This window comes from Protopterus annectens, chromosome 7.part0 (assembly GCF_019279795.1).
Source record: "Protopterus annectens isolate FY-2018-M chromosome 7.part0, PAN1.0, whole genome shotgun sequence".
In the NCBI taxonomy this organism is placed as follows: domain Eukaryota; kingdom Metazoa; phylum Chordata; order Ceratodontiformes; family Protopteridae; genus Protopterus; species Protopterus annectens.
Window position 1 is genome coordinate 795,687,032 of NC_056739.1, and position 13,048 is coordinate 795,700,079.

Consider the following 13,048-nt stretch of genomic DNA (forward strand, 5'->3'; position numbering starts at 1 on the left):
GCCGGAGGATAATTCTGTAATGAACTGCCCTTATAATTTGGAGGATCTGGTAGGTGCTGCATAACTGTTTTTATATTTGGTTGTTGGACTGTTTTCTGAAAGGTCTGCATGTAAAATATGATTCACAGTCTTGGCTAAAAGTGATAGTTGAAAAAATGCAGTGCTGTGACCTAACCATAAAATGTTTGAACATTATGCGAATGATTTAGCATTATACTAGTTCTGTAACTAATAACAAACTCTTCCAGACCTGCCAAATTCAAGCCAGTGAGTTTCAACGTTTTCTTGGTCTGAAGGATGCATTTACACAAAGTATCACTGCAGTCAGGATTAGCTTTATGTAACAATTAGAGTTCTTTTTACAGTAAATTGCAGATTTTAAAGAAAGGTGATTTTTCACGTTTTACTTAAAGTAGTAAATGTGTCATACATATGAAATTCTGGTAGTGCTAATTCATTTGTGTTGAACCGTTTGTATTGCCACTTGCGTCTTGGAGTTTGAGGTACCTGATAAAGCATTCTTTGAAGCCATTGTGCAAGCAGATCAAATCACTTCTGAATGCTGTTGATTCTGATTGTAAGGCAACATGTGACACCCTGTATAAAACAGTGCACTATGCAGCAGATTTTCTTATGCTTCTCAGTAGTTTCTTATGTTTTCTTTTTGTATATATTTTCCTTTGCAGGTATATGGCAGGATTTTCCGTGTGGTAGAACCTAAAAGAGCACGCTTGAATGCTGCCATGGCACAACTAACAGAGAAACAGACAGCACTTGCTGAAGCTCAGGCAAAATTACGTGAGGTTTGTAGCCAAAGCTCTGATATGATTAAATTATGTTATTATATGTGGGCTACTCTCTCATTAAATCACAAGAAGGAATATTGCTCTGTCATATGGTTCGAGATTTGACAGTCATCTGACTTCTGGGATTATAACAACTGTACTGTGTTTGTTTTTGCTTTATTTAAGTAGATAATGGACTTTTTTAAAAGTCACTTTGATTTTGTATATTTTCCACTGTGACATCACAAGGGAAAGTGAAATACCATGCTGCAGAACTAGTGCAAGCAGTTAAACTGGACACAGAACCAGCACTGTAATGTGAAAGATGGGAACTCGCTAAATGGTGTGCAACATGGGAACTGTCAAAACAAAGGTTTGTTTTTTATCATACTTACCTGTTGCTTCAAAAGAGCTTTAAGAAAGCAGAATTTTCAGATTGCATTTTCAGTGCTGAGAAAGAAAGAAATATTTCCATCTCTAAGTGAATTGTGACAGGCAGGATGCACTGTGCAGTGGTCTGTAAGTCATAACCACACACAGATTCAAAACTGGAGAACGCATTTTTAAAAGTTACTTAAGAGACCAGAACTATAGCATTGTCTGCTTAGACAACAGTGTGGTCTACAAGAATGATTCAAAGAATGATACCAGTTATTATTTGTTAATTTCCTTTATGTATATAAATTGATCCAAAACTTTGGACCATTTTCAGTCATGTACATATGGCATTATGTGTATGAACAAGGAAAATGATGTAAATACACAGTACCAAACTACATATACACATATTCCCCTTATACTAAAATATAAACTGTATAATCAGTCTGAATAATAAGAAATATGTTCACTGAGAAACAAAGCAAAAAGAAAACTAAAAAATAATCACTATGACGAAGATGAAGTTTTGATGGTAGTTGTACTCCTATATATCTCATAATAAATCAAATGTTTAAGGATTTTCAAAATGATATTATCTATCACAGAATGAGCTCCAAAGTCACAAATAAATGGCAAAGCATTTACTAGTCCTGTAAGGGTATATACATATACAGGGGAGTATTTACAGATGTGGCTTAACCAGGATCCCTAGGATGTGTACTCAGAACAACTTTACCAGTTGCTTTCTTTGGGGCAGCTAAGATAAATGGAGGACTTTCCAAATAAAAACTCACCTGGATTCTCAAATTGTAAGGCAAATTTCTGACAAAGAGCTTATTTCTAATCAGAGAGAAATGCCTATTGTTTATGAGATTGAAGATGAGGTTACCAACTAAGAAATTATACCCCAGGACAATAAATGTCTTAGTGTTACATTTGGTGATAAAGGCTTGTCCATTTATTCTAGCCAATGTTTGACTGATTCTGCCTTGTGCTAATACATGTGCATTCATCAGTATATATGGATTGTCACTCCATAACTACTGCAATTCATCTTATGATTTATTTGGCTTAAGTTCAATTTATCATTCTTTTCATTCTAAAGTACACAAGCAATGACAAAATTAGTACCTTAGGCCCTGCACAGTTTTCACATGGAACTTCTCCCCACACCACCAAATACACGTTTTTTTTTTTTTTTGGATAATGCATACATGCACATTTTCATAGGTTCATAGTGACCCAACCCAACCCAGTTGCTTCAACTTGTAACATGTGTATTTTAATTGGGGGGGTATGCTTGTTAGGGTGGGTATGTAAGTTATGAATTTGCTAAAAGGTTATGTGGAGGAATATATTAGTTAGGGAATGTTTATTGTTGGCTTCTGTCTGTAAAAGATATGTTTTGGAATCACCTTCCTAATTGTTTTAAATGTATGCTTACCTACGAGATTGTTGTTGGTTAGTAAACTTTGTTTCAATTCTAGTTTTAAATTATAATTTATGTTTTATAAAAGAAAAATGCTTGAGTTTGTTTTAAAATTGAGTATTCTTGAATATTTTTTTCATCAAGAAGTGAAGCAAAATTTACTGTTCAATAATAACAAAATAACACATTTTAGAGCATTTCAGTAAAAGATCTAAAATTGTCATTATATTAAACTGGTGTCCATACCCATTTGCTATAGCCTTTTATGTGTACCTCAAATGTCCATTTCTGATAATAAAATGGCAATAATAGAGTATTCTATCTTGCATTACAGAAATCCAAATTAGTTCTGCAAAGCCAGAATAGTGTCTGCTTAACTTGATTTTGACAGCAGGGTTAGTCATGCTCATCGACAAACAGCCCCTGTGTCTGTCATTTATAGACCAATTATTGACTATGTTTACCTCATTTTCTAATTATGGTAAAAGTAAATATGGACACAATAATATATTTCATGTTTTTTCACAGTAGCCCAAGTATTTCTGAATGACATCTGAAACTCAAACTTCTTTCAGTATTTAGCGGCTTTAGTCCTCAATCTTTTGCTAGGAAACCAATATTTTATGAGGAACCGTCCAAAAAATATGAGTCAAAAGTTAGAGAGATTCTGTGATATCAGGGACTGTTTCCACTTTGTTTCAGACAAACATTAGCCAAAGAAAGAGAGAATAAATATTCTGACTTATTTCATACAAATATGGACTAGTTCTATAAAGCCAGACTGTTTAAACAGAGTATGTGACAAGAACGTAAGTTGCTTTCATCCACTGGGAGCCATATTCTCCCACCCAACAGTTATAGTCACTTGACTGTGTGTATCTTAGATATCTGGTTTTGATTAAAAAATAATGGCCACAATAATATGTTGCAACTTTGGTTTACACAAACATTCACCTTCATAGTAAAATATTCCTTTCCAACTTGCTGGACTCAAATCACATTAGTTTTGCAAAGCCAGCCTAAGCATAACTGAGTAAATGACAACAGTCAGTCATGTTTCATCTACACATAACCCCCACACCTAGGCCAGCAATTATAGCTACTTTTTTTGTGTGTGTACACATCCAAGATTTCTGACTGTAGTAAAAAAATGATAAAATAAAACTCAGGACTGACTGAGCTATAATATATTTGGATCCTGTTTTACATAGACAGGTGCAGGCAAGCTATAGCAAGCCCATCTCTCCACCCTACAGTCCACTGAATTCTTATACATGGTTGCCTTTCAGAATTAAAAAAAAAAAAAAACTTACCTTATCCTGTACAAGCCATCTGCATATTTTATCAAAATATAATTCCACGATCATCCACTATACCTTAACTATTTAATATTCTTGGGCATTCTGCTAATTTCTTTCACTATGAATCATGGCAAGAAGGTGAGATGCAAAAAACTGTGGCTGCTTTAGGCATTGTCACTCCAGGCTGTTTGTTTGCATGTTTGTTTAAAGTAAAGAAACCTTTCCTTAATTAAAATAAAGTACTCTAGCATTGCTGGCCGACATTGCACACGTACAAATGGTAGGTGCCATGATAATGCAGAAGTCAATACTCTCTTGTGTCATTTCACATTTTTTTTAATTAAAACTAAATATGAATACTTTTTGATAGTGTCTATTATATTCAGCACATAAGCTTAACTAAAATGATTAAGCTAAACTAAAATGAGTTAGCAGTGATAAACATAATTTTTTAATTTTATTTTAGATACTCAGCGGCTGGCCATGAATATCCTTGGAGCTGTTGGCCCTGAATGGCCACTAGAATCTACCTTATTAAAACCTGCCACTATAGAGTCATATGTAGGCATGAGCAAGTGAAATGAAAGAGAGGTTGTGATATGTATCGGCATAACATGTCCATAGACACAGAACAAGTGGTGCAAAACTTTGAAGTTTGCTGCACATCCCGGAATATGTGTCAGAAAGATGCACTAATACCCTATGACATTCCATCCATTACCCTACTGTTCATTGAGTTAAATTCCCCTGATGGCTGTTTTTCATAGCAAATCACTGCCAGTATGCTTTCTTTTTGTGTATCAGCATGAATTTTTTTCTTTATCTTTTTCTATTCTTTTTTCTCTTTTCTTTTCAGTTTTGCAAATATATCAGTATATGTAATTGAGGTTTTTTTTCCAATCTAGAAAAATGCAATTTTTTTTTTTTTTTTTTACTAAGTTTTGTTGGGGTGAACCTTCATATAATAGATACTTAGGAAAGAGGGGAAGCCATTCTGTTATCTTGGCTGAAAGTGAGATTTATCTTATCCCATTGTAAAGATTCCCATTTTCTCCCTTATGTAAACTATTATTCAAAGTTCCTCAAGACAATAAATTTTTACCTGTCACAGTGAGCCAAAGTGTTATGCACTGAAATAAATCTTTGCAAGGCACATAATCTTTGAAGAAGTAATATCAGATAATGACCTCAGTATTGCACTAGGATTTCCTGAACATTGGGAAGACGTACTGTTGGGATTTGAAGCCACAGCACCACTAGTGGAACTTAAAGCACTTTGCACGGAGTCCTAGATAATATCAGAGTAAGTAATCGTCAGATGTAAGCATATTACGCAGACAGTGAAAAATATTCTTAGGAAATATGAACATGACTCTCACTTAGCTATTCTTGAGTACAGGAATATACCACATTCCCAAAGTTTATTTCCAGCTGATCCATCATCTCAGACCTAAGCTACCTACCTCATTTTCTCTACTAGTACCACATACTTGGCAAACAGCTGCAGAATTTCTGCAAGAGATACAAAGCAAACAGAAGTTGTACTTTCACAAAACAGCCAAAAAAGTTTTAGAAAATGAGGAAAAGATAAGAACAAGCTGAGATTCCTTTGTAATTATCAGTAAGGCTCAAGGTGTAGTGATTTGATGTATAGACTTGCCAAGAGCTTATTTGGTGCATTGTCCTGATGTGGCACCCTATCAAATTCTGACAGCATTTGTCTAACCTATCAGATTAAAAAGCCAGTGAGTTGATTAGAGCACAAACTGATATTTTCTGGCAGAGTGAAGAGTTGTTGCTGAACTCAGTGTGTAAGAAAAGTGATTTGACTGTATTCTCACAGAGGACCAGTTTCCTCAATAAACTCTGATCCTTGCCCAGATTTGTTACTGTCTTTGGTGTTCATCCTACTGAAGGTCACTGCTGGCATTCAGAAATAGAGTATTGTGACATACAATGCCAGAAAAATGGCATTACTAATTGGATTAATATTTGTAAAAATACTCTGGTACTGTGATTGTATGTAACTGTGAAAGTATTGTTTAAGTAACAGATATGCTGCCTTTATCTGAAAATCATACGAGTAACATAGTTGCTTTTGAATTATTATATGTAAATTGTAAAATTGTATGTATAGTATATAGTTATATGTTAAGGTGGAGTTCTCTTATATAAGGGTAATGTAAATATAGTTCATGTTTCTTTAAAGGAGCTAATGCTACTGGGCGTAGTAACTGGGGTCCTGAAATCATGAGTCAGTCTGCCAAATAAAGCATCTTATGTTAACATCTCTTACTTGCTCACATTGACAATATATATTTTATACTAATAAACAAGTGTAGCAGTTATAAGCTACCTCACTGTCAGCTTGTCTGCCAGGCTATGGACAGTGCTATATGTCAGCATCATTGCAGCTGACATAACAGGTGTATTATAACTTCATGTTAGTCATTTAGTTAGTCTGTAATAGTTGTTATTGTAGTGGAGCTTTTCTCCCTGGGGCTCTACTGAAAAAGGGCCTCCAGCCTCTTCATAGGTTAGTATTAGGCTAACTGCCCTTATGGGCCATTTTTAAGCCTAGTCAATTACCCCATGTCAGAGTCAAACCCTGCACCTTGTGTTTCTAAGGTAAGCACCTTAACCATTACGCCAACCTCCCACCCGTAAACAAATGTGGACAAAAAATAATAAATAAATAAATAAAATATATCTTGAAGAAACACAAGAGACTGAACTGTTTTTTTTTTTCCTTTGTCTTTTCCTGCTGTGTTCTTCTGCTATCAGCTCTGCCTCCCACCTCCCAGGTGTCACATTAATCCATTCATTCCTTGCAGAGGAGTGTGGTTTTCTGTTTACGTCCTGCCATATTTCTGTGCATGCTCATTGGCATCCAAGCAGTTGGGGCACAATGGACTTTTGTAATCCATATACACACTTCTGTGAGTGACATGATCTAATGGCTCTGCCATCCCATGTAGCCAAGCACATTTGCGTGATCCACAAGCTACACCAGGATTCTACTTCGGACAGTGTGCCCCTGCGTATGACCTCTCCCTTCCCCCGAAGAGAGTCAAGCATACTAAACCTCTTCATGCCTCTTCATCTCTACTCCATTTCTGCCAGGAGTCCAACTGCTAATAAGATTAAAGTCACCTGAGTCATAGTCAGGGCATTATCCCTCTGCAGCCGCAGAGTTAGTGACTAACCATACAGTTTGACACCACTAATTTTCTGACCATTGCACACAGTCTTTAGAAGCTGTGCACTTTATGCACATCTGACTACATCATATTACCCCCACCGTTTTTAAACACCTTTAGTGAATTATCATTTGACATAGGCAGTCATACATTTATGTAAAAGAAAACAAACAATATTAACACATTCCTAGTTATGAACATTATACATCACATGTTTTTTTTTTGTATAACTATTATTAATCCAGCATTACACAAATTCCTTGATTCCTGCCTTCCTTTCAATCTCATTCCTCTTGGAAAACATTATTCTGCATGTATTGTTCTTACAATTTACATTTTTTCAATGTAATCTGCTCCTACCCTTTTCTAATGATTCAACTACCAGTTCTTTATCTCTGTTAACAATATTCAGTACTTCAAATATAGTTTGTTTAGACATTGATTTCCACTTTCTAGTAATTGCTTTTTTGGCAGCCACCAGGATAAACTTTTGTTGCTTATTTGGGAGCCATACATATGTCCTCCCATTGTTTCCTTGTAAATTGTTTATTGAGTCTCTCTTCCCAGTATTTTCTAACCTCCTGTGATTGAGTCCCATAGGTATTGTGCAATATTTTATACACCCTACTAATTATCCTTTTTTAACAGTGGTTTCTGTACTCAATTCAACTAAAACCTCTACTGGAGCAGGTCTTTCAGTTAGGCTTTCCCTGTCCCATTCTCTGTGTATATACTCTGATATTAATCCCTGGTAAGGAAGGCAGTCTGCAACCTGCAGTCCAAATAGGTTCATAGGTGTGTACTAGGCTAATGGCCCTGGGGCCTTTAAAACCTAGCCATAAGATTAGCCTGGCATCGTGCCACCCGACCTTAGTTCCCAATGTCTCTGTCAAGTAGAGCCAGTGGAGTTATCCCCGGGTTGAATTTTCTATCTCCTATCCACTCATCAAAATTTTTCTTGAAGAGGGTCAGCGAGGTGCTCTACTTGACATGTATGGGAAGTCTATTACATAGCATGGGCTGTCTCTGGGTTATGAACCTGTCCCTCCAATACGTTCTGTTGATTGTGGTAATGAGGTTGAGGTCTCTGGAGCGTGTGGTGCGGAGGGATTGGAGATTCTTTAGATGTAGCATTACTAACAGAGCTGGGTCAGACATGGCTTTGTAAGTCAAGCAGAGATTGCCTCTAATTAGGTGATATGAGACAGAAGAGTTGGAGTTTTTTGAGTCTGTCCATATAGGACAAGTGTGAAAGGCCCAGGAACCTCTTTGTGAGGTACTTTTGCAGCCTCTCCAGTTGTTGCAGGTATCTAGTGAGGTACATGCCAAATGGAGCATTGCACTTGACTGGCCTAATGAGGGAAGAGTAGAGGGAGACAGTGACCTCTTTCTTCCTGGATGCAAAACCCTTAGTAATGAGATGTGCCACATAGAAGAACTTTCTGACCACAGTGGCAATGTGGTGATCAAAAGAGAGGTTGCTGTTAACCTGTGTTCCCAGATCTCTAATAATGCCTTCTGTGTTCAGTGGACTACCATCAATGTGGTAATCATGGGAACCGGGTTTTTCCCAAAGGGGATGGTGACACATTCTTTGGCATTGAGCTTAAGGCCATGGTTCTGACACCAGTTGTTGTTCTCAGTGAGGCCATTCTGTAGGATATCAACTTCACTTAGTGAGTTTATAATAGCTCCCAACTTGCATTCGTCTGCGAACTTTGTAAGTCAGAGTCCCTTCGTGTTGGCCTGGACTTCAGAAAAGTAGATACCAAACAGGAGAGGACACAGGACCGAATCCTGTGGGACTCCACTCGTGACTAGTCGGCAGTCTGAGTTGAAGTCAGCTACTTTCACACTGTGGGTTCTGTATGTGAGCCAGTTTACAACCCACCTAGTGATACAGGGGTTGATGCCTAGCTTAATGAGTTTTTCTGTGATTCCTGAATCATGAATGATAACAAAGGCCTTGGCCAAATCAAAGTGGGCTATATGAACCACCTTACCTTCATCCACAGCTGTGGTGACTGACACAAAGAAGTCGACCAAGTTGAGCAGGCATGATCTACCCTTCACAAAACCAAACTGTGTGGGATCCAGAGTTAGGAGATTCCCTATATCCTTGTTTATTAGGTCCATGATGATGCATTCCATAACCTTGCATATCAGACTTGTAAGGCTAATGGGGCAATAGTTCCCAGGGTCTGTAGTCGCTCCTCCTTTTGGAAAGGGATGACTGTAGCAGTGTGCCATTCGGTAGGGACAAAGCCTGAGGTGAGGTTGGTGAGGTTGTGATTGAACAGGGCACACAGGTGAGGTGCCAATTCACAATCTTCTTGGGCTCTTTCCACTCTATTACCTTTTCCTTTCTAGTTATTTGCTCCCAATACCTTGGTTGCTTTGTTTGTTTTCTTCAGTAAATTCCGGCCCTCTCTTGCCTATTTTCTGTAACCCTAATTGCAGTCAACTCTGTAGGTAAAATCTCCTTTCTCCATTATCATGTTGGCTTAGTTCTTAGAATACTTTCTGTTACTTTACGAATATAATATATTCTCTTTAAGGATCTGCATCCAAAATCCCAGTCTCTCCTTATTTCTTGAAATTCCTTCCTGTTTCATCATCATCCCTTTCCACTTTGAATTATAGCATGTGATAGTGTTCAATCTCGCCGTTTGTTCTTACACATGGGTTCGGAGCCGATCCTCGGCTCCGTGTCGGCCGCTTGCAAGCTCTGCATCGAGAAGAAGCTCGAGACAATCTAATACCCACAATCCCCCTCTACCTTTACCTCAGATCTAGTTTGCCGCTGCTGCGTTCGCATCGCTGGGAGCTAGCTCGAGCATCTTAAGTTAAGATATAACTTATTTTGTTATATTTTATTGAATAATTTGTTCTCTTTGATAACAGAAAAGGATTAGTTGATATACTGAGTGTATGTGTGTTTGAGTAGGTTAAATTCTCGGTACCGTTAATTTTATTAATCGGTTAGAGTTTTTCGGGGCCTACCAACCCTTCTTAAATTTAAACCGGACATGACATTTAAATCGGATTTGACACTTTTTCACCGGATTTGACTACTATACTGGACTTGACTCTTACTTGTAAAATGTCTGATAAAGTAAAATCAGGTTTTAAGCGTTGTCAGTGTGGCCAAAAAATGTCAGTGACTGACAACCATAGTTCCTGCGTCTACTGCCTTGGCCCTCTCCACTTACAAGAGGACTGTTCTATCTGTCACTCTTTTAGTGGGAGGGTCATGACAGATAGGCGCAGGAAACTCATGGACAGAGGTTTATTAAAACCTTCTTTTCAGGAGGCTCTGGATGCTTCTGACCAGGCATCGAAATCCTCGAAGGAATCGAAGGCCGGAGCCCAAGTCATCGGCTCCGAGCTCTTCGGGTAAAGTTAGATCACCGGTTCCACAGACTTCAGGGCCGAGTGTTCAACTGGTGTCGGTTCCTGAGCCTCGAGTCTTGGAACCGGTGATGGAGCTCCCTCCTTCGACTTTATTGAGGTCGGCTCCGTCTTGGTTCCTTGACCCGTTCTTCCAAACTCTCCGATGTCGATGTGGATCGTGTGGTGCAGAAGTTATTGGAGCATTCGGCCCTGTCCAAACTTATTTCAGTTTCCACCCAGTTGGTGTCGAAACTTGAAGGCCTTCCAGTGTCTCCATCCATTCCTCCTCCGAGAACTGTTCAGTCTTTGGAGCCGGAAGAGGTTGATCTTCTGATTGTGGAGCCCTCGGGTCCAGAACCATCTTTTTCTCGGTCTGTTCCTCTCACCTCGACTCCGTCAGACCCGATACCGAGTCTCGAGCCGACGATCTGTCCTTGGTTCCGGGCGAGAGTCGAACCGGCGTTCGGTTCCGACTCTTCCCAGGGCCTCGGCGGATCGATTCGGCTCCGTCCTCGGGTCGATGCCTTGTGCCTGTTTGGGATTCTTCCCATTTCTTGAACCGGGAGATTCTTGATCGGGACCTGGGGGCGTTCGACCTAATGAGGAAGGTGTTGTCTACCCAGACAACCACATCAGTGGGAGCAACCTCTCCTCCCCATAAAGGGCCATTATCCTCCTCTGCACCCACGGCCACATCCAAGCGTCGAGCACCAGTGTCTCAGCCACCCTGGAGGGTGCCCCCTCTTCCTCGGAGGCTTCTTCGGATGCTCCCCATGAAGAAGTCCCTAGGAAAAGATTGTGTAAGAGGAGACACTTGGATTCTCCACAAGAATCCTTGACATCCGATACTGACTTAGATGAGTCAGAAGGGTCCCCTAAGTCACCTTCAGAAGATGTCTCTTTTTCGGACATATTGGAGATCCTGAAACAGAGAGGTGACTGGCAGTCCCTTCCCCCTTCTGAGGATGAGTCAGTTTTGCTGAAGGCATTTGGTGCTCGCCCTTCTTCCTCCTGGGTCATTCCGCCCTTCAACGAATTAATGGAACTAATTGCTCGAAGGGCGTGGGAGGCTCCTGACACAGTGGAACCAGTCCCAAGGAAACCCAATAAATACATCACTGCACCTCAGGACAAGACCTACTTAACAAAGGGAGTCCCAGTGGACGCTATGGTGGTGGCAGCGGCCATGAAAAAGGAGATGTCGGAATCTTCCTCATCTGTCCATCCCCCTAATAAAGATTCTAGGACTATGGACAGGTATGGAAGCGCATTTTTAGTTCAGCGGCTTTTTCCATGCGATCCCTGAACTATTTGACCCATTTTACACGTCTACAGAGGGATCTAGTCAAAGAGTTGGGAGATACCCTCCAGGGTACTACAGATGCTGCTGTCTCAGAGAAAGTGACAGCGCAACTTAATACCCTTACATCCATTGTGAACTCGTCCATGAGGCTGATTTCCTACGCAGCTGAAGGTTCGAGTAGGCCAGCACCTTCAGCGATTGCTCTTCAGACAATCCTGGATGCGCTTATGTTCATTGCGGAAGCCTTCAAGTCTTCCTTTACTAACGCCCCATTTGATGGTGCCACTCTCTTTGGCCCAAAAGTAAAGGAGACCCTTACCCGGTGTGAACAGGAGGGAAAGACTCTGTCTGCTGTCGGAGTCCGTTTTTCCACCCCAACCAGACCGTACCCCAAAGGGCAACGTGGTGGAAAATGTGGTTTGAAAACCCCAAGGATCTTTCCCAGGCACACAGGGTGATGCCCCTTCTAGAGGCAGAGGAGGGGGCAGAGGTGGAAGACGTCGCCCTGGCAGCAGAGGGGGTCCGCAGCATTAAGGTGACAGGGATACACTCCCTGGTAAACCTTTCCAGCACTCCTGAGAGGAGGCCCGACTGTCCTGCTCTGGAGGCAGTCGGGGTCGCTTAGCTTTATACCCTCAGGCCTGGCAAAATATAACTACAGACAAGTGGGTAAAAAGCGTGGTTACCAGAGGTTACAGCATACCCTTTCTATCCCATCCCATTCCAAAGAAAAGACTCCCAGATGTACCGCCCCATCTGCGAGAGCCGGCAGCTATAGAAATTTCAAAGCTGCTAGAAAAAAAGAGTCATCCAACCGGTCCCAGCGGACCAGCAAGGATTCGGGACTTACTCAAGGTTCTTTTTAGTTCCAAAGAAAACAGGGGACTGGAGGCCCATCCTGGACCTAAGCAACCTCAATACCTTCGTCAAGAAAGAAAAGTTCCGAATGGTCACGCTTCAATCGATCCTTCCATTCTTACAGAAGGACGACTGGATGTGCTCAATAGATCTGGAGGATGCATACTACCACATCAAAATGGCCAGGGCATCCAGAGATCATTTGCGCTTCCGGCTGGGGGCCAGTCATTTTCAATTTCGAGCCCTGCCCTTTGGTCTGACCTCAGCCCCAGGGTCTTCACCAAATGCATGGCAGTGGTAGCGGCTCACCTGTGGCGCCAAGGATTCCAGGTGTTTCCGTATCTGGACGACTGGCTCCTTTCTGCCACCACCCAGCGTCAACTATTACAGGCCAGAGACTA

General features: G+C 40.6%; 1 protein-coding gene across 1 annotated transcript in view; it reads left to right on the forward strand.

The window, feature by feature from the left end:
* The window catches only part of DNAH2 (dynein axonemal heavy chain 2), a 6,636,854-nt gene that overhangs the window by 5,194,488 nt on the left and 1,429,318 nt on the right, over window positions 1–13,048 (forward strand). The window contains exon 65 of the mRNA XM_044077324.1: window positions 687–803. Coding sequence (XP_043933259.1) covers window positions 687–803 — 117 coding nt within the window. The remainder of the gene's footprint in view (window positions 1–686; window positions 804–13,048) is intronic.